This window comes from Theropithecus gelada, chromosome 16 (genome assembly GCF_003255815.1).
Source record: "Theropithecus gelada isolate Dixy chromosome 16, Tgel_1.0, whole genome shotgun sequence".
Taxonomy (NCBI): Eukaryota; Metazoa; Chordata; class Mammalia; order Primates; family Cercopithecidae; genus Theropithecus; species Theropithecus gelada.
In genome coordinates this window covers 52,401,391-52,427,549 of record NC_037684.1, presented here as the reverse complement: position 1 = coordinate 52,427,549, position 26,159 = coordinate 52,401,391, and the positions used below count along the sequence as shown (strand labels likewise).

The following is a 26,159-nucleotide window of genomic DNA, read 5'->3' as shown; positions in this document are numbered from 1 at the left end:
TTTTTATATACCTGTGTGCCAGATTCCTTAGGTGGCAACTAGACGTTCAAGGAACAGCGGGGACATTTGTGGCTGGAATAGACAAGCAAGAGGAGAGAAGCAGGAGTAGGGGTCATGCTGGTCCCTGGTGGGGGGAGCCATCTCAGGACTTTGGGTTCTACTCTGGAGAGGACAAACTGTAGGAGCCAGGGAGGAAGTAGGAGGACCAGACAGGAGATGATGGTGGCCCGACCAAGGTGGGAGCAGTGGGCGGTTCAAGGCGGCTGGAGGCAGAGCCAGTGGGGTTTGCTACTGGACTGTTTGTGGGGTGTGGACCAAAAGAGACAAGTCAAGGGTGACCCCCAGATTAGGACTATGTGCTGGACTGGGGCAGGTGTTTCCTGAAATGGGGAAGACCTCAGAGATGGGTTTGAGGGGGGTAGTGGGGAGAGGTCAGAGGTCCCTTTGGGGGCACGTCAAACCGCCAAAGTATATCAGATGTCCAAGTGGAGACTGCAAGGGGCAGCTGGGATTCTGGGGAGAAGTCCAGGATGAAGATAAAACTTTGGGATTGTCAACATACAGGTAATTTTTTTAAACTTTTGAGACTAAATCAAAACCTTCAGAAAGTCAGTGTAGACAGGGAAGAAAGAGGTCCCAAGTTCTGAGCTTTTGGGCCCATCAGTATCCAGATGTTGGAGAGATACACAGGAACCAGCAATGCAGATGAAGCTTCTGGTAAAATAGAACCAACCGAGAGTGGGGCAGTGCAGCCAAGAGAAGTGTCTCTACACAGAGGAGCCACCAGCTGTGGCTAGTGCTGCTCAGGGCCCAGACCAGACAAGGACTGGACACGTGAGTCACATTGCAGTGGTCACATTGCATTTTCAGTATGGTGGATGTCAAAACCTTGGCAAAGGTGGTTTCAGGGAATGGTGCCTCGGAACGCTGGCTTGGAGTGGGATCAAGAGAGAATGGGAGTGAGGGAATGGGGGCCACAGGTATAGACAGCTCATTTGGGAAGTTTTGCTCTCAGGGAGGTGGTGAGGTTGGTTTGTAGGATGAAAGCCATGGTGTCAAGGAGGGTTTTCTTTCCCTATCACGGGAGAGACTGCAGCCTGTCAGGGTGCCGGCAGGAGGAAAACACTGATGGCTCTGGAGTGCAAGGGGTGAACTGCCAGAGATGTGAGCACATGATGGTGAGATGAATGCTCTCTAGTGTACAGGTGACGTGGTTGGTCGTGTCTGGGAGCACAGTGCTCATCCCTGGGGACAGGTGGGAAGGCATGGTGTAGGTTACGAGGCAGGGAGGTGGGCAGGTGAATGTGGTTGTTGTCTCCTGTTTCCTAGAAGACAGGAAGCAGGGTCTCACCAAGAGTGAGGATAAAGGAGAACATTTGGAAGATTGAGGAGGAAGGGTGAAATCAACATTCAGGTTGTGAGAGCTGAATGGCAGTGCCAGGCCCATGGCAGAGGGTGGTCATGGATTCTGAATGAATCATTCAGGGTGATTTTGTGTTTATCTCCCTCAGTGTGGGCTGTGGAGTGGAGCAGGAAGAGCTGGGTCTTAGCAGTTTTGCTAGGCACAAGTGATGATAGAAGAGGGGGGCAAGTTTGTAGAGGGAGGGAGGATAACAACTTATCCACGGTCTTTAAACTCATCCATCTATCCATCCACCCATCTATCCATTCATCCATCTGTCCATCCACCCACCCACCCATCCATTCACCCACCCATCAACCCCCCCATCTACCCATCCAACCATCCACCCATCCATTCATCCGTGCATCCGTGCATCCACACACCCACCAATCTTTCATCCACCCTTGTTTCCATCCATTCATCCATCTTTCCATCCACCCTGCCATCCATCAATCTATCCATCCACCCATCCACCCATCCGTTCATCCATCCACCCACCCATCCATCTGCCCTCTCATTCATTCAGCCATCTACCCATTTATCCACCCTTCCATCCATTCATTCACTCATCCATCTACCCACCTTCTGATCCATCCACTTATCTACCCACCCTTTAATCCATCCATCCACCCATCTATCCAACCATCCATTTATCCCTCCATCCACCCACCTGCCCATCCATGCACCCCTCCCATCCATCCATCCATCCATTCATCCATCCATCCATCCGTACATACATACATATATGCATCCACCCGTTCATGTACACTGAGACTCTTCTGAGTACAACAGGGTGCTGTGCTGAGTGCAGGGATATGGGGACAAAGGGTGAGTGAAGTGGTCCCCATTCTCTGAGAATGCACAGTCCCCTGGGGAACCAGATCCTTCCACAAGCTGGTCCAACATGAGATCATCTGAGATAAGCCCCGTAGCCCAGCAGGAACTCCTCCACTCACACCACCCAACCCCAGGCTCTTTTTGACTCTGACCCCAGCCGACCTGGGAAGAAGAGAAGCAATGGGACAGATCCTGGCTGCACGTCTTCCATGTGCTGGGCATTCACGCGCCCTCTCAGGATGGGCCTGATACACTTTGCTTTTCTGGTCTGGGGCTCTCCACCAGGGCTGCGTGTCAGAGTCTCCTGGGAAACATTGGTTGTAAGTGGCCTCTGTTGTTCAGGAGTGTGGCCCAGGTGTGGACACTTCTCTAGGTGACTGGGATGTGTAGCCAGTTCTGAGAACCGCTTGCAGGACCACAGCCACCCCAGCACAGGTGTGGAGGACACACAGGGCAGGGTGTTGCTGGTCACCCTAAGACCCCCTGAGGGGTCTTAGGCTTTCGTTCCGCATTTCCTCTGCCCAGGCTCCATGGTGACCGTTTGCAGATGGAGAAACCTGTGCAGAGAAGACAGACAGTCACCAGGACCACCTGGTGGCTAAGAGGGGACATTGAAGCCCATCCCCATGCATTGCAGGGTCTAGACCCCGATGCTTGGCTGTGAAACTTCCTCTCCCTTGCAAACCCCCCCTGGGCAGGGCTACAATTCCATGTGGAGCTGCAGATGGTGGGTTTGGGATCCCAGCTGCCGGTGCTGCTCTCTGGGGTCCTCCCGTACTAGCCTGGCAATTCACTTTGTCTCTGTACCTCGGTTTTATTAGCTGGGAAAGGGGGAAGTGTCCACTCAATGAGTGAGTGTCTATAAAAGCAGGGAGCACAGTGGGCTCAAATATACTGCTTTTATTCTAGTGTCACAAATGTCCCTAAAATGTCCCCATCTCCTAGGGACCTCTTGCCCACCACAGACGCCCTCAGATCTGGCACCTACTGCCAGAGCCCCCACCTTTATGTTGGCAGGTTCCCCTGTCACTTGTTAGGGCTCTAGGCTCCAGCCCTGCAGAACCTGAAGTGAGAGTGATTGGCAGCTGTCATTCAGCCCCAAGTTGAATGACAGGGATGAGAGCCCTGCAGAGGGTTGGAGGTAGGGTGAGAAGGAAGCAGACAGGACAGGAGCTGCCCTTTTTTTTTTTTTTTTTTTTTTTCTTTTTTTGAGACAGGGTCTTGCTCTGTCACCCTGGCTGGACCACAGTGGTGTGATCTTGGTTCACTGCAGCCTCAACCTCCAGGTTCAAGGAATTCTCCTGCCTCAGCCTCCCACATAACTGGGACTACAGGCATGTACCACCATGCCTGGCTAATTTTTTTAAAATTTTTTGTGGAGAGGGTTTCACTGTGTTGCCCAGGGTGGTCTCAAACTCCTGGGCTCAAGCAGTCCTCCCACCTCAGCCTCCCAAAGTGCTGGGATTACAGGCATGAGCCACTGCGCCTGACCAGGAGCCCACTCTTTCTCAGGTCTTAGAGGAGGTGGAGGAGCAGGGGGTGGCTGGGAAGATGGTGCAAGTTGGCGAAGGTTCTAATCAAATATTTATCAGCAAATTCATCTCCCCCATGTCTGCAGGGCCCTCACGCTGCGCCTTCCACTTTCTCTTCACTCTCTTGCTCCTGTTTTCCTGATTTTGCCTCTGGCCATCCCGGGTGCTAGATATTCTCCACCCCTCCTGGGTGCCCCGACTCCCCTTCCCTCTCCTCTCTCATGGATCCACCCCTTCCCACTGGACTCGTCACCGACACGTTTGCTAACAATGGACGATGGGGCCTCGCCAGCTATTTTGGAGCAATGAGCCGGGAACCTCCCGCGAGTGTGTATGCGCGCACACGTGTGTGCTTCCCTCCCGTGGCTCAGGAGCTTGAATGTCGCCCCAGTTTCAGAGTCAGCAGAGAGAGGGAAGGAACCAGCTGGCTTTGCGGAGGGGTGGGGATGGGAGGAGGACAGCATTTCTGCTCCTTAGGTTCCCACTCAGCGAGTCTGTCGCAGGGTGACGAGCACCGAGATGGCCCCCCTGCAGAGCCCAGGGACGGCCGGCCCTGGAGGCTTCAGGGAGCAGGGCACAGCTGGGTTGCCAAGGCTCCACCCTTCCAGCTGGCCACACCCACCCTAGGTTGCTCGGCCCCTGGGCAGAGGGTTTGGGGCCTCTAAATAGAAGGAGGGGTGGCCGGGTCTGAAGCAGAACACCCAGTCTGGGACCATCCCTTGGGGCCACCTCCCTGGTGCAGCCAGGCCCCTTAGAGCCCCCAGTGCTGTAACAATGGTTTGGCATCTGGACCATGGTTTCCTGAAGCTTTCCATTCCCGCTGGACTGCAAGCCCCACCAGCAGGGAGCAGGGGCTGTCGGGGTTGCTGCCAACACAGCCCCTTCCTTGGCATGGGCCTGGCATACCCCAGGTACCCAATCAACAGTTGTTGGGTGGATTTGTAGGAACTGAATGAAGGATGCAGAGGACAGGCCAGGAGTGGGGGAGGCAGAACAGAGGTGGACCTGCCAGGTCCACCCGTGCGGGGAGCATGGGCACATGAGGTCCACCCGTGCGGGGAGCATGGGCACATGAGGGGCTGGCCCCTCCTTAGCCAGGGGAGGCACTGCCCGGAGGCTGAGAACACAGGAGCCAGGCAGAGGGGGATGTGTGGGTGTGGAGGGAAGCGGGAGAAAGACCGCCCTGCGAGGGCAGCCCCCAGCCTCTGCCTACACCTAAGTAGGTGCTCACTAAAGTGTGTGGTGTGAACAAACTGTGCGTGGCCCCGGGCGATGGGAGTATGGGGTGGAGGCGCAGGTGAAGGAGGTAAGCAGCCACTTCCCTGCTGGGCATTCCTCCTCCCCACAGCAAACCCCACCTTCAGCAAGGACACAGACTCCTGGCTGTCCCTGCCGGGGCGACTGTGAGTGTCAGACCCATCCACATCTGAGTAGGGGTCCTAACACACGGGTGGGCTGCTCCAGGCAGAGGCGGCATCTGTCCTTCCAGGCAGCGAGGCCTCCTCACCGCAGACTCCTGGGGGGCGAGTGCCTCGCCCGCTCAGGAGGTCCTGGGCCCCAGGCTGTGTCTGCAGTGGAGGAGGCCGGAGCCCCTTTCCCTCTGCCGCCTCCGCCTGCGTCTTGCTCTCTGGGGCTGTGAAAGACCCCAGCCCTTCTCTTGGGGTCATAAGGTCTTCCCACCAGGGCTGCTTCTCAGGCCCGGAGTCAGTGGTTCTCAGTGCACGCAGATTGCCGGAGGAGGCCTGGGATGTGCCCTGGAATCTGCATTGCCCACCAAAAAGCTCCCAGGTGCTGCTGATGCTGTGGGCCCAGGCCCTCCACTTTGACAGCCACTGCCCTACGTTGCTTCTGAGGTCCTGCCCAAGGGCCTGGGCTTCTAAGAGCCTCTGAGAGTGGCTGCGGGAGCAGTTTTCCCCCCTTGAGATAGCAGGCCTTTGAGGGGGCACAGACAGATCTTCCAGAGCTCCTCAGAGATCCTTGAGACAGAGACTGGAACCCTTCCTGCCCCTCCCCAACACACCTCACTGTCATGGACATCACTGGCAGGGGAAGCAGGAAGCCCTGAGTTCAGCTTCTGCACAGTCACTTCCAGGGATCCAGGTGCGGGCTGGGCAGTGGCCTCTCGCTCCTGCTTTCCAATGACAAAACCAAGGCTTAAAATCATTTGAAGACGAAGTTGCACCCTTGTTGCCCAGGCTGGAGTGCAGTAATGCGATTTTGGCTCACTGCAACCCCTGCCTCCCAGGTTCAAGTGATTCTCCTGCCTCCGCCTCCCGAGTAGCTGGGATTACAGGCACCCACCACCACGTTCAGCTACTTTTTGTATTTTCAGTAGAGACGGGGTTTCACTATGTTGACCAGGCTGGTCTTGAACTCCTGACCTCAGGTGATCCACCTGCCAAGGCTTAAAATTCTTAAGGAGGTGGGAAGCAGGTAGGTTGGCGCTAAGAGGGGAAGAGCAGTAGTCCTCGCGCTGGTGGAGCGTTCTGTGTGTTGTGTGAATCCACGTCAGTATCCTGCTGGTGGTGGTTTTACGGATGTTACTGTGAGGACCCTGGGCACAAGCTGTACAGATCACTCTGTTATTTCTTACAGCTGCGTGAGCCTACAGTTATGTTAAAATGGTTAACTTTTTAAAAATCAGGTCGTTTAAAAAAACCCTTCAGTTGTTCTTGTACCCAGGTCTGACAAGGGTGAGTCAATGGGCTGAAACCCAGCGGCATCTGACTGCAGAGCCAGACTCCCCGGCACTCCCAGCGCGGCACCCCCTCCTGCTCTGAGCTGGTGCCCGTGCCGGGGAGCCCCCCATGGAGGGGCCGGGGAAAGGCTGCTGAAAACACTGCTGGAGAAGCCCTGCTCAGCCACAAGGCCCCATCCTCAGGGGCTCCGGGAAGGGGACAAGATTCTAACCAGGCCTTGCTCTCTCTCCTTCCACAGAGCGATCAGGACGCCACGGCTCCGCCTGAAGCAATGGCCCAGCCCTACCCCCCTGCCCAGTACCCCCCTCCGCCACAGAACGGCATCCCTGCCGAGTATGCCCCGCCCCCGCCGCACCCCACGCAGGACTACTCCGGCCAGACCCCGGTCCCCTCAGAGCATGGCATGACCCTGTACACACCAGCACAGACCCACCCCGAGCAGCCAGGCTCCGAGGCCAGCACACAGCCCATCGCCGGGACCCAGACAGTGCCGGTAAGGGCCCCCACAACCCCAGGCCCAGCCCTGGAGCTTCAGGGAGGAGCGCCCACCCAGCAGAAGGGTGGCCCAGGAGGGCATGAGGTATACCACATGGGTGGGGGACCTGGGCAGGGCCTCTGTGTGTGGAGGATGAGCCTTTTACGGGGCTCCTGGGCCAGAAGTTACCCCCAGCAAAGGCACTTCCAGCCCCTGCTCAACCCCAGCACCAAGGAGCTTTGTGATGAGCAGGCATTTGGAGGGACGGCCGGGCACTGAGGGGTGGGGTGGCAGCCACCCTCCTCCAGCCGCCTGGGCCTGGCTTCCCTGCTTCGAGCAAACACTCACCCAGCTGGGAGGTGTCCTCACTGCCAGAGACCTGTTAGTAGAAAGTGAAGGAGATGGGCGGAGGGCAGAGGCAGAGCCGCGGAGGCGGCCCAGGGTCCTCTGAGCTGTCTCGGGTTGCAGGCCCTCCTATCATTTCTAATCGCTTGTAATCTACCTGCTTGGCTGGCCTCCAATCAGATAGCTTCAATTATGTGGTTGTAATGCAGCTCCCAGGCAAAAGTGCTGAGCCCTCACTTCTCACATTTCCTGAGAGCAAAGAGAGCCGGCAGGGAGTGGCCAAGCCGCCGGCCTGGAGTGGGCTCTGGGTACAAAGATGAGGCCCTGACTCTACCCACCCTGCAGAGCCCCGGCCAGTCTATTCCTTTTCTCTGGTCCCCTCCACTGAGATCTCCATGTGCCTCCCCTGCCCCTGCTCTGGGGCTCCAGGTTCATCCAACTGTCCCCGCTGGCCCTGTCCCAGCACTGGATGTGCTAGCTGGCGGGGCTGGGCAGGAGGCCAGAGCTCTCTACACGGCCCAGGAGCGGCACCGCCCTGGCGGCTCCCAATAGGGGTCCCTTCCCAACTGCCTCAGCCCTCCCGCAGTCCAGCCTGGCTCCCAACATGCTGTGTGGATGCAGATAGGAGCCTTCCCTTGGTGCGTGCCTGGGCAGGGGCTTCCTCCAGCGTCACCCAGGCCCTCTGTGGAGAGAGCCCACCCAGCCGCCTCCTGGGCTGGACATGACCCTCATCTGGCACCCAGGTGGTGCCCTTCCTCCCTGCTTGGAGCCCCGCCCAGCCGGAATCTGCCCCGAGGCCATCAGCCTTTCCAGTGCCCCCCAGCATCCTGATACCCAGGGTTCCTACAGCCACAGGACACACATGGAAAAGGCCAGGCCCTGGGGTGGTAGAAGTGGGGGCCAAGTCATGCTTCCCCGGCTGCTCTGGTTCTGATTTATCAAACCCACGCCTTGTGTGTACTTAGAAAAGAAAGAGATGATCCCGGGAGCTAAGCCGGGTTCACCGTAAACAAGTCACGCTAGAGCAGGCTGGGTCTCTTTCTGACTGACTCCAGTAGACACAGCTCATCTGCTCAGACCTCTGACAGCCACCTTATAGACAAACGAGGGGGTCTCTCATGGTGAGCCTCAGGGGTTCGTCCCAAAAGAAAACCAGAAGCAGGAGGGTCAGATGCACAGATAACACAGAGTGGGGACGGACCAGGCGCTCTAACTGAACAACAGAACCGAGGCCAGACGCCTCCTGGACACTGGAGCCACCAAACACGGCCTACCCAGGATACACATAAAGTCTTCCTTCACTCGGCAGACATTTGCTGGGTACCTGGTATGTGCCTGGCACTGAACTGGCACTGAGGCTACAAAGAAGAAATGACCCAGCCCTGTCCCCTGGTTCCTGCCACGCAAGGACAGGAAAGTCAGAAACAGAGGCTGGCTTGGGTCTGGCTTGCCTGTGAGGGTCCACGGACCATGGAGAGAAGCCCCGAGTAAGCAGCAGCTGCTGAAAAGGCGAACGCTGCATCCGATGAAGAACTCTCCGACTAGGAAGATGGGAGTCTCACCACCCAGTCAGCAGCCTCCAGAGCCTCCCAGGAAGCGTGTCCAGGCGGGAAGCACCCAGAGCCCAGGGGATGGCAGACAGCCTGGACCTTCCTTTCTTCAGGCTGGGGTCTCTCAGGTCTGGCAGAGGGTTCGTGGTTGTGGTCTGCAGATCTTTCATCCAAGGTCCCAGAGGAGAGAGTCATTCTCCATGACCTGCACCCAGGGCGGGGCTGCTGGCAGAAGTCACGGCGTCGGCGTGGTGCCCCAGGAAGAACAAAGACCTGGGCCGCCCCAGAGGCCGCGCGCTCCCCACCTTGGAGTGTTTGTTCACACGGAGCCTTCCCACCTTGGAAGGCAGCTGGAGAGGGTGTCCCAGATTCCAGGAGCTCCTTCCTCCCAGAGGCTGCCCAGCACTCACAGTTGAAGGCCAAACGCTCCCTGCTGGCTCAGGTGTCCCCGGGCCCTGTCCCTGGTCATCAGCAGGGCCCTTTCAGCTCACTCGAGCCTCCCCTTGATCCTGCCCCAAGCAGCCTGGTATTGGGGTCTAGATCTTCGAAATAGGAAGTGGGGTGAGTTCAGAGCTTTGGTCCAGACCTGCCTAGTTCAGAGTATCTCCTTGAGCTCCTGGAGCACTCGAGGGCCCATGTGCAACCACCAAGTACCCTGGTCTCTTCCTTCCCCACCATTCCTGAGGTGCCACCCAGGGAACCCCCCCGAGAGCCTGCTGCCCAGGTTGGCACCAGGTCAGGGCTTGCAACCCCCGGACGCTCCCTGGACCCAGACGCCGCCCAGGGCCACCAGGGCTTCCCGCCCTCTCCCCCAAGGGGACTTCCTTCTGCTGGTGAGCATGGGCTGCCCTGGCAGGTAGCGTGGCCAGGGCCAGTGGAAAGGGGGAGCTCAGAGCACCTGTCCGGCCCCCATATCACCCGCCCCACTGGTAGCTGTGGCAGAGCTGGCCCCTAGACAGCAGGGTGCTGTCCAGGCCCGGAGCCCACACAGGCAGCCTGTTCCGTTCTAGGACCTGGGGCTGATGGCGTCAGTGGGAGAGAACAGTGGCCCCTGCAGCCCATGCCTCTACCTCCCCGTCTCCTCCACCCCAGGACCCCCAAAGACAGGCTGGGCCCCAGCTCCGGAAAGACTTCCCTGGAATTTCTGGAACCACGAGGCCTCTTCCTGCTCCTCCTCCCCTCAGGAGGGTTTCCAGCCGGGAATTGGTGGGAAGTCTGTGTTCAGCCAACTCAGGGCCTTTCCCAACACTGCCACCACCCAGGTGGGATGCACCTCTCAACTCCTAGTCACAGAAGCACAGCTGACCCTGCAGAGAGAAACATGGGGCTCCTGGGGGCCACCGGTCCCTCACCGCCACCGAGACTTCCCACAGAAGGCAGAGCGTGCGCTGATTTGTGTGGTCTTGATGCCCTCGGGTGGGTCCCAACCACCTCCAGTGGCTTTCCGGCTACATCATTCCCCAGGAAGCCTCGTCCCCTCTGAGCAGAACACCTCTTTTCGCCGTCCAGAGATACGGAGGCTCCTTCCTGGTAGGGCAGGGGCGTCTCTGCTCATCCGTGATGGGAAGAGACATGTGACAAGAACCCACGGGGGGCACGCACACCTGCATATACGCTCCGTTTCTCTCACTCTCACCGCGACGTCAGCTGCCTTCTCTGGACAAATGCAGCACAGGGTACAGAGAGCGATGAGGGGCTGCGGAAGGACCGGGGGACCCCATCTCACTACCCTGAGCCACCGCCAAGGTCTGTGTTCCTCAGCGGGGGTCACCGTCTGGAGCATTTATTTATTCACTCAGGGTCAGGCAGGTGCCAGCACTGTGGGCCCTTGGGGGTCACACACTGTCCTTATGCTCAAGGGACCCTCAGCTTGCTAACAGGCCAGGTGCATTGGCTCACGCCTGTCACCCCAGCACTTTGGGAGACAGAGACAGGTGGACCACGAGGTCAGGAGTTCCAGACCAGACTGGCCAAAATGGTGGAACCCTGTATCTACAAAAATACAAAAATTAGTCAGACATGGTGGCGGGCGCCTGTAATCCCAGCTGCTCGGGAGGCTGAGGCAGGAGAATCACTTGAACCCAGGAGGTGGAGGTTGCAGTGAGCCGAGATCACGCCACTGCACTCCAGCCTAGGCGACAGAGCAAAACTCTGAGAAAAAAAGAGAGAGAGAGAGAGATTAGCATACGGATAGAAAATGCCAAAGCACGGAGGGTCACTGTGGAGGGCCAGCCAGGCAGAGGGAGACAGGATGAGACTGGTGTTTTCCAGAGCCCACACGGGCTCCTCCACCTGCCAGAGGGGACCCCACGTGGGCGGCAAGGGCCTGATGCCTGAGGGGCCAGCACCTGCCCCACTGCCCACTGGTGATCTGGGCTCTGCACCCCTGGCTTCACTGCAGGCATAGATGCCTACGGCCAGGTCGCTGGAGGCCTCTCTGCTGGGTGACCCCAGGATGAACCTCTGTCCTCTCTGCCATCCGTCGGGCCTGAGCCTCCTCTCAGAAACTCCTGCACTTGCCCTGATCTTCCATTTGGGCCACCTCGTCTATAACTACAGGCCTCATAGTCTGGCCGAGGCTCTGTCTCCTCCGCCAGGAGCTGCAGCCCTCGGTCACTGTGTTCTTGGCTCTCACGGCTTATGGAAAGGGTGAAGGGTAGCCATGGCTGGCCACTGGCCTGAGAGAGGCAGAAGAGAGGCGATGGTCCCCAAAGCAACACCACAGTGAGGCTCAGCTGAGATGCCCCTACCCAGGCTGGGAGGTGGGAGTGGAAGTCGGCTGCCCATGCCACAGTGCAGAGGCCAGCAGGGGGGCTTGGAATCCTGTGTTCTTCAAATGCCACGTGGGAGCCAACAGTCAGTGCTGCCAGGCTCTGAGGCAGACACTCCCAGTGGATAGGGTGAGACCACACACACAGAACTTGTCCTCCAAGGCTGACTGGCTGCCCACTGGGGGCTCACCAAGGTGGGTCCTTGCCTGAGTGCCCAGGAGGTCTTTGGAGGAACCAGGAGAGATGGCACTGTCGAGGAAGGGATTTCCAAAAACCGGTTCATCTTGTGTCGCAGCAGCACAGCTTGGTTCTGTGCCACAACAGCCGCCGGGTCCCACCTGCTGTCCAGGGTCTGCCTAGGTCCACCAGACCCTGCCCAGGGCTCATTCCCTTTGCCTGTCTCTAGGCCAAGCTTGGGGGGCCCAGGCGAAAGTGGGTGCAGGCTCCTCAGAGGATGTGGAGAGTGGGAGATGCTGTGTGGCATCTAGACCCCCCCACCCTGAACTTGAATGGGCTGGGGAGGTGTCCATAATGGCCGGGCCAAGACAGAGCTGGGGAAAGACGCAGAAGCAGGACCCGCAGCTCAATCAGGAGGGAAGGGCGGTCCTGTTCTTCCCTCTTTCCCTGCATTTGAGAATGAGAAGCAAAGATGGTTTGTTTGTTTTTTTTTTTTTCTCTCTCTCTCTTTTTAAGTAGGGGAAAGAAAGCCTCTGAAAAAGTTGGAAAGGCAGTGGAGGCTGCTGGACCGCTACAGTCAGCGGTTGGAGGGCCCCCATCCCCCGGCCCAGGGCAGCCCATGTGCAGTCACGCGTAGGGCTTATCTGCACACACGACAGTTTCACAGCCATGGAACCCACTTAGCCTCTGCCCAGGGCTGAGCAGGGATAGAACAGCTTCTTCCTCACCTGTGTCCTGGCCCCACTCATGGCTCCTCCCGCTCCCACCCCATCACCCCATTCCTCCTGCCTCATCCTCAGCTGCTTCCCTTTAGGACTTTGGGGTGGATGCCCCAGCTCCCCTGGGTGGGCGCAGGGCCGGTTCCCGCCATCGTGGCTACCCTGGCGTGCTGACCACCGCCTTCTGCTGCTCAGAGGGCAGAGCTGCGTGCCCCTATCCAGGCTGGATTCCCGAATCTGGGATGACTCAGTCACCTGTACCCAAGAGCAGCAGAGGGCACAGGTGCATCCCTGTCCACTGAGGAGGAAAGACCCACGCCTATCCGGCGGGAGGGTGGGGTTCAGAACCTCCGTAAAGATCGGCGGATGTTGGGACGGTCTCGTTTTGGTTCAGGGGTGAGGTCAGCCCTTCCAGAGGTCTAGCACAGGCTTGCTTTCTGCAAGAAAACTTGGGACCAAGGAAGATGGCAGCAGAACTGGGAAACTGGGCTGCGGGGCATCTCTAGTTCCCCAGGCTTGGATGGAAGAGCCCCGTGCCTACCTCCTTGGAGCCGGAGTCAGCTGCCCTGTGTTGCTGGGGACCTGATAGACCTGATACCAGCCAGACCAGGAGTCTCTGGAGGCCTGTCGTCCACCCTCCTGGCCCTGCCAACTGTGCCCACCACGGATGCCTCCATGCCAAAGTCCAGCCCCCACTGATGGGGTGGCACATGTCAGGGAACCCCAAGGAGCAGCCGCCCAACTTGTCCAAGCCTGGGGGCTCGTGCCCTCCAAGAGCCATGGCCACTGTCCACCTCTTGGGGTCCTGAGGGAGATGCCTCACGCCTTGAGAACACACAAACCTCAGGACACATGCCTGTCGGAATTGGGTCAGCACACTACATGGCACGTCTGCTGAGACAGGTCCTGCAGCGCACGTCCAGGTGAGCTCCAGGACGGCAGTTCCCACGTTGTCACCGTCCCACACTGTGGGGTGTGTGCTGCATCCTCACTTCTCAACGCAGGGGACAGAGGTGCATCAGGGACATGGACACATGCTCCAGTCGTCGAGACCCCACTCCCAGCCCGCCCCACTGCCCGCGCTGGGGGCTCTTGCCAGGGAAGAAGCTGCGGTACAGCAGAGGCTGTGTCCTCCACCTCCCTGCGCAGCCCAGGAAGTGGTAACTTCCCCTCTTGGCACCTAGGGGCACCTGCTGCCCTGGAGCCTGGTCAGGGGCTTCCTGACCACATGCAGAAATGCAGGGGAGCAGCCTGTCCTTCCAGAAAGGACAACCAGGGCAGCCGTGCAGGGGGTGGCACCAGCCGGACAGCCACTCAGACAGGAGTCGAGGGACCAAGCCCTGGCCACTTAGCTGTAGTGTGACCTTGGCACAGCTCTGCCTCTCTGGCTCCATTTCCTCTGCCATGGGCCGAGGCCTCTGGCACTGTGACCCCAGGCTCCCCGCTCACCGTCCTGACTCAGCACTCCTTTGGTGGCCCGCGACAGATGCCCTCCGGAAAGTGGCTCCAGCAGCCAGGTGCTTCGCCTGGCTGGAGATGCGTGGGAATGGCTCTCTGGGGCCTCTCGTCTTGGCTTTTCTCTTGCTCCCAGACTGGCTGCCTCTGCTCCGCAGGCCACATGGGAGACCATGCCACCAGCCTTCCATTTGTACTGACTGCAGTGTAGGCCTCTCAGGGACCCCAGTCTCTACTGCCACTCCAGAAAGGATCCAGATGGCTGGAGCCAAGACCCTCCTACCTTCGGCTGGCGTCCTGTCCCAGAAGCCAGTTGGCCTCTGAGGAGGGGTTCTCTGTGTGTGGCCTCCAGCTGTCCACCGGGAGTATCAGGAGGCCCAGAGCCAAGGATTCAAATGCAAAGGGTGTATTTGGGAGATGATCTCACAAAACCCGTAAGGGGCAGCGTGGAATTGAGGCGAGAAGGCCAAGGAAGCCAATAAAAGGTACACTGTCAGCCTGCTGTTCCCATGGGCAGCTGAGCTCAAATTGCTGGAGGAAGTGTGGACAGTGAGAGTCCCTCCAAGGCACCCCGTGGGAGCTGGGGTGTGCACCCACCACCTGTGCCTGTCGCTACCGAGGGCCTCTCCTGCACCCTGGTGCTCCTGTGCCACCCACCCATCTTGCCAGTGGGCTGAGCGGGGAAACAGTCTGCAAGGCTGGCACCTGCGGCTTGGCTGCATCCATGGAACTGGACTGTAGCGCCCCTTGGGCCTGGACCCAGGTCGTGATGAGCTAATGGCCACCTCGGAGAGTCACCCGTGCATCCACCCGGCTGATGCTGATGAAGCACCCGCCACATGTCCGGAGTTCCTGCTCTGTGGATACAGCTGAGACTCAGCCAGACTGAAGGCCAGGCTTGCCGTGAGCTCGTGGTCAGTCCACTGGAGGAGACCACGCAGGAAAAGCCTCACAGAGGCCACACTGTGCTGCCTTGGGCGGCACCCCTGCCTTCTCACAGGGAGCTGAGGGCTGGGTGGCTTTTGTTTCCTGAGACCCAAGTCTTTGGGAGCCCATCTGCCCACCAGCGTTTGGGTCCAAATGGGGACTAACTGTAAAGGACTGGACTCAGCCACCTCTGCCTTGGGAGAGGCTTCTGGAGGTGAACCCCAAAGGTTCTGAGTGGCAGCAGCAGGCTGGAATAAGCAGGAGCATGGCGGGGATGGGGGGACACGAAGAGGCAGCACCTTCGGACAGGCGGACCCTCTGGCCGGGCTGACATCTGTCTCCAGCTCACCACTTCATCATCAGGACTTGAAAGCCAGTGGGGTCGTCGGGCTCCCAGAACTGCCTTGAGATGTCAGTGGGGCTAAGAGACCGTGGAGGTTCAGCCTCTGTGGACAGGGCTGGGCTGTGGGAGCAGGGAGCAGAGCAGGCCAGGAGGCCTTGCACTGGGATGGCGGGAAGGAGGCGGCCTTACCTGCAGAGTTTGGGCAAAGGCCTAGAGGTGGAGCCTCTCCGTGTGAGGTGTCCCTGTGCTGTATCTCATGGAAACTGTCTGCCCAGATTCTGCCAAGGATCCCAGCCCAGGGATGGGAGAGGCCCAGAAGGGTGGGGGAGAATCTGGCCTTTAGACCCTGCCCTCCCTTCAGCAGAGGGGACGGGCAACCCCGCACACAGAGGCAGCCTCCACAGCCCAGTCCTCTCCCTGCAGCAGACAGACGAGGCGGCACAGACGGACAGCCAGCCGCTCCACCCCTCCGACCCTACAGAGAAGCAGCAGCCCAAGCGGCTACACGTCTCCAACATCCCCTTCCGGTTCAGGGACCCCGACTTGCGGCAAATGTTCGGGGTGAGTGTGCGCGGCCCTGCCCATCCTGCCCTCCACACCTGCCCCAGCTCCGGGGTGGCACCCACAGGCCCTGCCTTCCTGCCCACACCTGCTCCTCCGGGTTCCCTGCCTCCCACTGCACTGGGAGCCTCCAGGGCCCCAGGATTCCCTCCCTCCTGGGCCCAGCCCCCACCTGACCTGAACCTGCTGGGAGGGTGGCAGGGAAGAGGAAGGCCTCGAGCTGAGGAGTAGACGGATCTGTTGTGGCTGCCCCTCAAACCCCACTCCTCCTGCTCCCAGCTAGAAATTCACCCATGGTCCCCAGACCACCTGATCTCAGGGGTTTCCTAGAGTGCCTTGGGGCCTCGCAGCCAGTTTGGTTATGACCACCCTATTCCCACATTCTGGCTCCTGTCTCCTCACAAGAGGGTACCTGGAGGGGCAGCTCGGCCTCCCACAGAGCAGCAGCCCCAGCCCTGGCCTCTCCTGTGTGCCTTGGGGCCAGGCAGTCAACCTCTCTGGGCCTGTGTCCCCCGGGCCCCCGGGTGGGGAACTTGGAACCGGATGCACGGTCGATGGGAATTGAAGCCCGTCCTGGACTCCGTGGGCCTGTTCCGGGTTTTGTACTGTGGCCTTCAGCCCCGGTGGTGGGGTTACTGAGAACGTGCAGGGCTGCCCCGAGTCCTGGTCACTTGGTTGTTGTTGGACTTGAATGCGCCTAGCAGGTGTTGGTGCCTGCGGGGGCTGGGGCTGCTGAGTGGTGGGGGAGCAGCAGCAGCTGGGCGGCTCAGCCGGGCTCCCAGGCCTGCCCTGGCCACAGAGGACCATGCAGCCCAGCCACGTTTCTTCCCTCCCTCCAAACTCCTCTTCCCCCTGCCTGCCGCGGTGCCCACCCCACCTCTGCTGTGCAGGTAGACAGCCTCTGGCTCCTGAATCCCAGCCGCTCTCCTCCTGCCACCCTGACCCAGCTGGGATTTGCCATGCAGACTGGAGGCACCTCTGGCAGCCCCAGGGTGGAGAGGTTCCCCTCCACCTACTCCCTGACGTGACCCCCAGAAGTCCACTCCCTGTCTCAGGATCCCAGCCTGGTTGGATTTGGAGTTTAGACTTATTGGAGGGCTGGCATGACTTAGAATCATCAGATGGCAAGGACTCTGTCCCTTCTTGACCCTGGGTCCTGAGCGAGCGGCCAGAGTTCTCTGGGCCTGGGACTGCCCCTTAATAGCAGCTGACATTTTGGAGCTCTGGCTGGCTGCCCTCAAAGGATGGCATTTTGGAGCTCTGGCTGGATGCCTCCTGCAGGGGACCTGTTTACATACACTCAGTCCTTGCAGGACAGGGGCACCATCCCGTCGGCTCCATGGGTCCCTCCCTACAGGACAGGGGCACCATCTGCCATCGACTCCCTAGGTCCCTGCAGGATGGGGACACTGTCCCCCATCAGCTTCCTGGCTCTCTGCAGAACGGGGGGTACTGTCCCCTTCTTTTCAGCACCTGGCAGAGTTGAGATTTCATTGTTGTTTGGCCCCACTGGGGCTTGCTGCACCCCCCGCCTCCAGGACTGTGTGGAGGTGACTAGGAAACCCCCATCAGTTGCCTGCACTGCAGGCTTCAGGATGGGCCCTAGGGACCTCAGAACTGTTGTTTGGGGCCGTTCACATACCAGTGAGAGACCAGGCTGCCCCATGGGGACCGTGGCCAACAATGGGAGGGAAGAAGGCAATTAGAGCGTCATGGCCCAGCTGGCCTGAGTGTCCTGCACAGGCCGGGCCTGGGTTCAGGTCACTGTTGCTCAGCACCCTACTCCAGCACAGCCCCACGACAGGCTGTGCAGGGTCCTGGGGGCCTGGGCAGAAGACCCTCCGCGTCCCTCTTTCCCTCACACCCTCCACCCCATGTTCCCCCTGCCCAGCCTTCTCCACATCTCAGGGACGCCTGAGGGTCCCATTTCCCAACCAGGGGTCCTGACCTCCAGTGGCCTCAATCTCCATTTCCTGACCCCAGAACTTTCTCTTCTCTGTGGCACTTTGTCCCTAATGGGCACTCATGCCCCTCTGCCTCCCCCATACCCCATCCTTTGGAGAAGGGTCTCAGAGCAGACCTTTACCCTTTAGTGTGAATTAGGGGTGTTGGTCATGCCTTGGGTACCCTGTCCCCACTGTAACCCTTTCCAAGTGGTCAAGTCCTAGCAGGGTGGGGAGGGGACGCTGGTGATGTGCCCATCCCCATCCCCAGCTGGCAGCTGTAGTGTCCTGGCAGGAAAAGCTCCCCAAGGCAGAAGGGAGACACGGGCCTCCAGGAGAGGCTGGGAGAGCTGTCCCTACCCCCACACCACACCAAGGACCCTCTTGGTGATGCCTTGGGCACCCTATCCCCACCATCGCCCTCTCCAAGTGGCCAAGTCCCAGCCGCTCCATGGCCAGAGGTGGGAGGGGTCCCAGGGCTCCTTTCCCAGTCTGGGAGCCCAGGGCAGAGCACAGGGACCAGCGTCTCAGGAGTGGAGCGGGCGGCCGGGCCAGCGGTCTTAACCCACACTTTCCTGTCTGCCCCACTCCCTCTTTGTCTCTGTCTCTGCAGCAATTCGGAAAAATTTTAGACGTGGAGATCATTTTTAACGAGCGGGGCTCCAAGGTGGGTGCCGCACGGAGCTGCCGCCTTACAGCGCCGGCTGTAGGTCCCGCCAGGCTAACGTGTGAAATGTGCGTTTCCTTCCTGGAGAGCTTCGCGCCCGAGGACCCCTGAGCGACACGGGTGCTTGTATTCCCCGCTCTTCCACCCCCACCCGCCCCGCCCCCACCCCAGCTGTCTGTGCTGTTGCTGCCGCTGCCGCTTTTTCTTTCTGAGCCACCAGGACCTCTTGCCTGCACCCCAGGGCCCTGGGCCCCTGGGCCTGGGCCCCAGCCCACTGAACGCTCACCCCAGGGGACCACTGGCCTGGAGGCTTGAGGGAGGGGCTGCAGAGAGGGCAGGCTGGGGAGGGCGTCCAGCGGAGACAAGCCCTGCTGCCCTTCCGGGAAGGCACGACCCTCTGCCCTGGGCTCCGAGGGTGGAGGTGGGGGGGCTGCCCCTGCAGGTCCTGTAGCCCAGCCTGGGCCCCCCACCCCAAGGTGGGGTTCAGGGGGCCGGCCTGGCCTGTGGTCAGGTATGACGTCTCTCAGGTGGCTTTGGCCTGTCCCTGTGGAGATGCCAGGTGATCAGCTCAGGCTGGGCCAGCAGCTGCCCCCCTGGGGCCCATACCCCTCCTGGCATCCTGCCGGTGGCCCTAGGACAGACCTCTGGGCTGCCTGCGTCTCCACCTCAACTCACCTGACTCAACCCCTTCTCTCTCTCCCCCCCCCCCCCCCCCCCCCCCCCCAACTCTTCTTCCTCCTCTTTCTCACCCTGTATCCTCCTCTCCGTGCCTGTCCTTCCCTCTCCTCTGCTCACAGGGTTTTGGGTTTGTAACTTTTGAAACTAGCTCAGATGCTGACCGAGCCCGGGAGAAGCTGAATGGGACGATCGTAGAGGGACGGAAAATTGAGGTGCTCAGATAAGTGTGCTGCGGCAGGGATGCCCTGAGATCGCCCACCTGCCCCCCAGCTCACCCAGCCCCGCCACTGCCGCACCCTTCAGAGAGCCTGGCCAGGGTCCCCTGGGGTGGGAGGAAGGGTTGCACTAAGGCCAGAGTAACTGGCTGCAGGCCAAGCCCTGTCACCTGTCACTCCTTCAGGCTCACCTGAAGTCCCCTCTCCCCTGCCTCTTCCCTGCTTTTCCTAGGAGAGGCCCTGTCCCCAACCAGACAGGGAAAGAGCCCCAGAAATCCTGTATTTGGGGCTTGGCAGCTTCAAGGACCATGGCCAGTACACCCGGGCAAGGAGCCATTAATCCCCAGACCCTGCTCACCATGGAGCAGCGACTGTCCCCAACCTGTCCCCACGCGGCCCAGTCTGGGCCCTGCAGTTTGCTCCCACCTCAGCCCCACTCCTCCCCTTGTTTGGGTAGAAGCAGAGTCAGCAGTGGCAATGGCCAGGGCAGAGGAAGAGACCAGGCCCCAAGGAGGAGCAGGGAGAGGGAGCTCTGGGTCCCTCCCTGACACCCACCCCGCTCTGTCCCCTGCTTCCCAGAGGCCCAGAGTGCCAGTGGGCTGTGTTCCCTTGCTGCGGCCTGGGTATCTGGAGCTGGGTCCCTCAACAGGCAGGGCAGCCAAAGGGTGGCTGGAGGAGGGCTGGGGTGAGCCACCAAGGCAGAGCCCTCAGGCAGGAGGTGAAGGGCGTGAGAGGAGGTTTCCAGACTTCCGAAGGCACTGGCTTGGCCAGGCTGCAGCCCCATGCCCTCAGGGCTCACACTGAGGACACAGGGGAGGCAGAACAGCCCAGACCCCTTCCTGGGGCCCATCACCCCTGCTGTTCTCGACTCTCTTCCACACACGCCTCATCCTCCCCATCCCAGGCTGCCCCTGGACAGCCTCACCCGGGCATATGTGTGGAAAATAGGTGACTTCATGCCCAGAGCCCCTCCCTGTCAGCCTCGTCCTCCAGGGGCACAGGGGCCCCATCAGAGAGCTCTGCTCTGCAACATTGAGGACTCTGGCCTCGGGGGAGGGGGGCATCATCCAGGAAGGGTATGAGGCCATCTTGGTGCCCATGCCTAGCTAGGCCTTGGCAGCCTCAGGGAGGAGGGGGCGTCCTGGAGTCTAGCCTCTTAGCTGGTTCTGGTTGGAGAACACTTTGTGGAGAGTCTACCAGGGAGCTTCTCCAGCTGTCCTGGGGTGCCTGGGAGTCTGGGGCTGGGTTTATGGGAACAGCCATGTGGAATACAGGCCAGCAGGCCTGGATCTGGGGTCCTGGGCCAGGCGGGGCTTTAGCCCGTGCTGGGAGCAGTGGGGGCCGAGGCTCCCGGAGGGCAGGCAGCACGGTGGAGAGAGGAGGCCGGGGTGGGAGGCGGGGCGGGGAGGAGTGGCTGGTGGGTCTTCCAGGAGGCTAATCGTCCCTCTTCCTCTTTCCTTCCCTCTCCGGACAGGTCAATAATGCCACGGCCCGAGTCATGACCAACAAGAAGACGGGGAACCCCTACACCAACGGTAAGGGGCTAGGCACCCCCACCAGGCTGCCGGGGTCACTGGTCGGGCAGAGGCCCTGGGAGAGCTGAGGCTTCTGGATCCTAAGCAGCCCCCATCCCCAGTGTCCCAGCCCTGGGGCTGCTGCTCTGCTCCCGGTCAGAAGCGGGTGGGGCAGAAGAGGCAGGAGGAGAGCTGGGGGCCACCCACCCCACTGATGGCCCCGTACAATCAGCCATCGCTGGAGTCTCGCTTTCCCAAGCGTGCCTGGCCCCCAGAGGCCACGCGTGCAGGCTTCTGATACAGTGGGACAGCAGTGCCTTCCTGGGTTAGGACTGACTTTCCCCCAGGGCCTTGAGTTTGAAGGCTTCTGTGCTGAGACCTGCTGCACCAATTCCCGGTGTGAGCAGGCTCACGGAGGGCAGCAGGGGCACGGGGGGCCTTGGGTGAGCTTCTAGACCTCTCTGAGTTCCAGTCTCTTCATCTGCAAAACAGAAATAGTGACACCATCCCCCAGAGCTGCTGGATGACAAATGACACCTCTAAGCGCCATGAGCAAGGGCCCGGGGGGAGGTGCTCAGATTTCATAGAATGTGATTACAGGAACTGTCTTCCTGGGGCTTTTCAAGCACGGGGGGGCCACTGAGGCCCCAGGCTGAGCCCTGCTGTCCACAACATGGGGAGACTGAGGTATCTTGTGTGTGTGCACCACACTGCAAACAGAGGTGGCCGGTCTTCCTTGGAGATGGATCTGCCAACGCTAAGTGCTGGCTCTGGAGAAGCGGAGGGGACCACTGGTGGCCACTGCGAGTCTTAACTCCATCAGGCGAGGGGCCTGCTTTGGGCGGAGCAGGTGTGTGTTGGGGGCCTCGGCTCATTCCTGCCAGGGAGCAGCTTCCCACTCGGAGCCCCTAAAAGCCTCAGCGCTGCTCCTGGACAGGATGGTCTCCCTGTTGCCATGGACTCTCAGACGGTGTCACCTCCAGCCTCTCATGGCCCCCCATGTGATCGGCCATACGTGGAGTCAGGTGACGACCAGCATGGAAGCCTGGATAGGACTGCCCGATCCGCCACCTCGCTCCCCAGCTCTTCTCCTGGTGTCCGATGCTGGGGTGGCGCCGGGACTCTGGCCTGGCCCAAGTTTGACTTGATTCTTGTGGCCTCATATCTTGCTTTTATGAGGACTTACACATCTCCAATTCTTTTTAAAAATTTGGGAGTGCTCCTGCTTTGCAAGCATCCCAAGTGCTTTCTGGATGTGACTCTTCCATGATCTGGCACTTGGCACAGGAAGTAAAAGCGGGAGACATTTTTACAGGGTCCAGGTGATCAACCAGCAGGGCGTCCAAATCTCTGGAACCAGCTGCCCACTCTGCACCCAAGAGCCACACTCACCGCTGTCTGGGCGGAAACGAGAATTCAGGGGAGCACAGAAATCAGAATGGACCCATCCCTGAATGGCCTTGGACTGTGCAGCTCCTGAGGGGCACAGAACCCACACCAGTGAAACATCAGGGAATGGAGGGAGGTGGGAACCTTTGCCCACCTTTGCAGCAAGAGCCGTTTCATCTCAATGTCTTCATCAGCCTGGGCACAGAGGACTGCAGTGGGACGGCCCTGGGTTCTCTGCAGGTTGGCACCGAAGCCAACACATGGGCTCTGGGGGGGAATGCCAAGTGACTTGCTTCAACACTACCCAACACTCTCGAAGTCATCAGCTGGGGGTGGAGGTTTCCATTGTAGAAAACCAACCCACCAGGTTTGCCCAGGTGTTAACTATTTATAGTAGAAACAGGCCATCCAGGCAGTTTCAGGCTGCCTCTGCCATCTGGGGTTCCAGACGGTGAAATGGAGCCAGCAGAGACAGGTGGAGGCTCCCAGAGAGGCAGAATTGACAGGTGAGGGCACCCAGGAAGCCAGAATAACTGGCGGAGGCATCCAGGAAGCCAGAATTAACAGGTGAAGGTGCCCAGGGCCATCTGAAGCACACATACAGCCTCCAAGTCTCACTCGCCCAGTATGGACCAGAAGAGCCACTGGATGGAGCCTGGGGAAGTCTGGGCTTGGGGTCAGGGTCTGCAGGACTGTTCCATCATGGCCCTGCTAGTAAAGAGTCAGCTCTTGAGACTGGAGGTTTTCCCAGGAAAAAAAAAAAAAAATTATTTCAGCCTGATGCAGTGGCCCACGCCTGTAATCCCAGCACTTTGGGAGGTTAAGGTGGCAGGATCTCTTGAGCCCAGGACTTCATGACCAGCCTGAGCAACACAGGGAGACCCTGTCTCTACAGATAGTTTTTTAAAGTAGCTGAGGGTGTGGTGGCAGGCACCTTTGGCCCAAGCTACTCGAGAGGCTGAAGTACGAGGATCACTTGCGCCCAGGATGTCGAGGCTGCGGTGAGCTGTGACTGTCCACTGCACTCCAGCCTGAGCAACAGAGCAAGACAACCGCCCCCCCCCCCCCAAAAAAAAAAAAAGTTTCTTCCCTCCTAACCTGGGATTTATCTTTTTGGAAGATTCCAAAGTCCCAGCAATGACGTCTAGATACAAGGTTGTGTGATGGTGGGCCAGGGATGCAGGGTGGGGTGAAGAGTTGGCCAGAGGGAGGAGCAAACCCCGACCCTCCGTCCTCACTGCCTCCGGTCTTCCTGCCCTGCAGTGGGGTTGTTAGAATCTGGGTCGGGCTCACACGTGGCCCGGGCCCGTTGCCACTCTCTCCAGATGTATCTCCCCAGCTGGCCAGTGGGCTCTCATCCCTGCTGTCCCTCCCCGCACATTGCAGAGGGACAAGGAGCCGGGCCCACGGGGCATGCTGTAGAGAGAAGACCTGGGTATGCTGAGGAGAGGGGAGGGGCTGGGCCTCATCAAGAAACCGTCCTGCCCACCCTATCAGAATGCCTGGAGCCGGAGCCCACTCCAAGACAGCTGGTTTCCCCTGCAGAGGCCTCCCGGTGGAACAGGTCTTTGCCCTGCTCCTGGGCCCCCGGGGGAGAGGAAGACTGGCCCACCTACAGGAAGGGAGAGGCTGGGAGGCCGATTACAGCCTGGCACCCATGGAATGGCCAGGAACATGGGTCTGGCTGAGGACTGCAGGCCAGGATCCCTGGCTCTGACACTCCCCAGCTGGTGACGGAAGGTTGCTGTGCCTCTCCAGGCCTCTGTTCCTTCATCTGCAAAATGGGGAGGGCGTGAGGACCCAGCGAGTTTCAAACAGTCTGTGTGGCTCACACACAGTGTTGAGGAAAAGCAGCCCATCCTTATGATCATCCCCAGTCCAAATGCCTTTTCCTCCTCCACCTGCTCCCAGGCTACCCTCCCGGACGGCCGCTCTGGGGGACGGTGAGGACGGGAGGAAAGTGAGAGTAGGACTCAGCACTGGGAAGAGGGAGCCGGAGGGGGGCCTTTGGCAGGCAGTGGGGTGAGGTTATGGGCAGAGGCCAAGTGCCTTTCCTGCAGCCTCTGGCCACCTTCAGCTCGGATGGTGGGGCGGTGCCGAGTCTGACTCCAGAAACCCTCATCCCAGCTGTGAGCAAGCGGGTAGATAAGTTCCACTTTCCCTCTCCAATTCTCTTCTGGGAGGTGGGTACCCCAGGCTTCGGGGGATGACGCCCAGGGTGAGGGTTGCTCAGGGGCAGGCTGAGGAGGACAACTGGGGAAGAGTCGTAGCAGAGCCCCAGGCAGAAGAGTCAGGAAGGAGCAGACCCTGGTGTTCTGAACCCAGCACTTGGGGCAGTGTGGGCTGGGGCCCGGCGCGGGAGGCGCCCTGGGAGTGTTCCCAAGAGCTCCACCGGTGTCGCTGGGGTTCCCAGGCATAGGTTTTGGTGGGGAAAGGGTCGGGGAAGGCAGTGACTAGGTCTCTGTGCTTTTGTTTTAGGCTGGAAGCTAAATCCAGTGGTCGGCGCAGTCTATGGGCCTGAATTCTATGCAGGTAAAGGCTGGGGCGGGGCGGAGATGGGATGAGACCAGCCACTTGGTCCGTGGAGCTCCGGGGGCGGGGCATGAGGGGCGGGGCCAGGTGGGCCGTCCCCGCCCTCCCGCCGTGTTGCCTGAGTAGGGCTCCGGGGGCGGGGCTGGGGGGGGGGGGGGGCGGCTAGGTGTTTGGAGCAGAGTTGGGGGGACAGGTGGGCCCCGCTGTGCCTCTCACATGTGTCTCGGGCCCTCTTTCCTGCAGTGACGGGGTTCCCCTACCCCACCACCGGCACAGCCGTTGCCTACCGGGGCGCACATCTTCGGGGCCGGGGCCGGGCCGTGTATAATACGTTTCGGGCTGCACCACCCCCACCGCCCATCCCGACTTATGGAGCGTGAGTACCTGGGCCGGGGGAGGCGTGGAGGAAAGGGGGGGGGGGGGGGGAGGAGGGAAATGGGGAGGCCCTGCGCAGTGCGAGGGACTAGGCAGCCTTTCCAGACCTGGGGGTTCGTGGGAGCCCCAGAACTCAGCCCTGCAGCTGCCTCCATTATCACCACTCCCATCCCCACCACGGTGGGCATCGCCGAGGTCACTGGCATTTAGGGGGACATTCAGAGCCCCAGAACCTTGTCTGCTTTAATGGGGGCGTTGTCCACCCTTGAGGTCAGCGAGGGGCTTCTCTGAGCCCGCTCTGCTCCCATTCCCTGGGGTCCGGTGCCCTCCATCACTAAAGAGGTGGGGGGTGCAGCTGCCTGGGGTCGGGTGGGCCATGGGCCCCGGGGTTTGTGGGAGAAAGGAGCTGATCAGCAAGGGTGTTACTCTATTGTTATACCAAAACAGGGCACTGGAGCAAACGCTTGTTAAAATGCCAGTCCCATGGGCGGGGCTGGCACCGTGCCCCCTCCCTCCTCAGCAGACACCGGAGCCGGCCTACCCCACCTCTCCAGCGTTCCCACCACTTTCTTGTCCGTTTGCTTCCAGGGTCGTGTATCAGGATGGATTTTATGGTGCTGAGATTTATGTAAGTGCAGCCCCGCCGGGAGGGAGGGTGGGATCAGGTGTTCTGTGGGTCTCAGTGAGAAGTCGGCGTCTCCTCCCTTACTGCCCGCTCCTCCCATCCCATCCCCCCCGAAGCCAGGAGGGCAAGGGCACCATGTCTGCCCAGAGTGTGGCATCCCTAGGAATCCCAGCACAGCAGTCTGGTTGTCGGTGCCCATCAAGAGAGCAGCCCTGTGAGCTGAAGGCATCTTCCCATGGGCAAGGCTTCATATAATGGGGGCAGTGGGACTCTGCCACGTCCCTATAACCAAGCTGCGGTCAGTGAGAGCCCCTAAGGCACCCACAGGACGTGCTTCAAGAGGGGCCAGGAGGCAGGGCCCCTGGGTGCCTGTGCTCTGGGGCCTACCCCACTTGATGGGGTCCTGTGGTCTCTCTCCCCCTTCATGG

The 26,159-nt window shown here is 60.0% G+C and overlaps 1 protein-coding gene across 1 annotated transcript in view; it reads left to right on the top strand.

The window, feature by feature from the left end:
* RBFOX3 (RNA binding fox-1 homolog 3) overlaps positions 1-26,159 on the top strand; it is a 91,311-nt gene that overhangs the window by 61,014 nt on the left and 4,138 nt on the right. The window contains exons 2-9 of the mRNA XM_025361909.1: positions 6,709-6,963; positions 15,656-15,793; positions 18,350-18,403; positions 19,201-19,293; positions 20,771-20,831; positions 24,678-24,731; positions 24,975-25,107; positions 25,695-25,734. Coding sequence (XP_025217694.1) covers positions 6,709-6,963; positions 15,656-15,793; positions 18,350-18,403; positions 19,201-19,293; positions 20,771-20,831; positions 24,678-24,731; positions 24,975-25,107; positions 25,695-25,734 — 828 coding nt within the window. The remainder of the gene's footprint in view (positions 1-6,708; positions 6,964-15,655; positions 15,794-18,349; positions 18,404-19,200; positions 19,294-20,770; positions 20,832-24,677; positions 24,732-24,974; positions 25,108-25,694; positions 25,735-26,159) is intronic.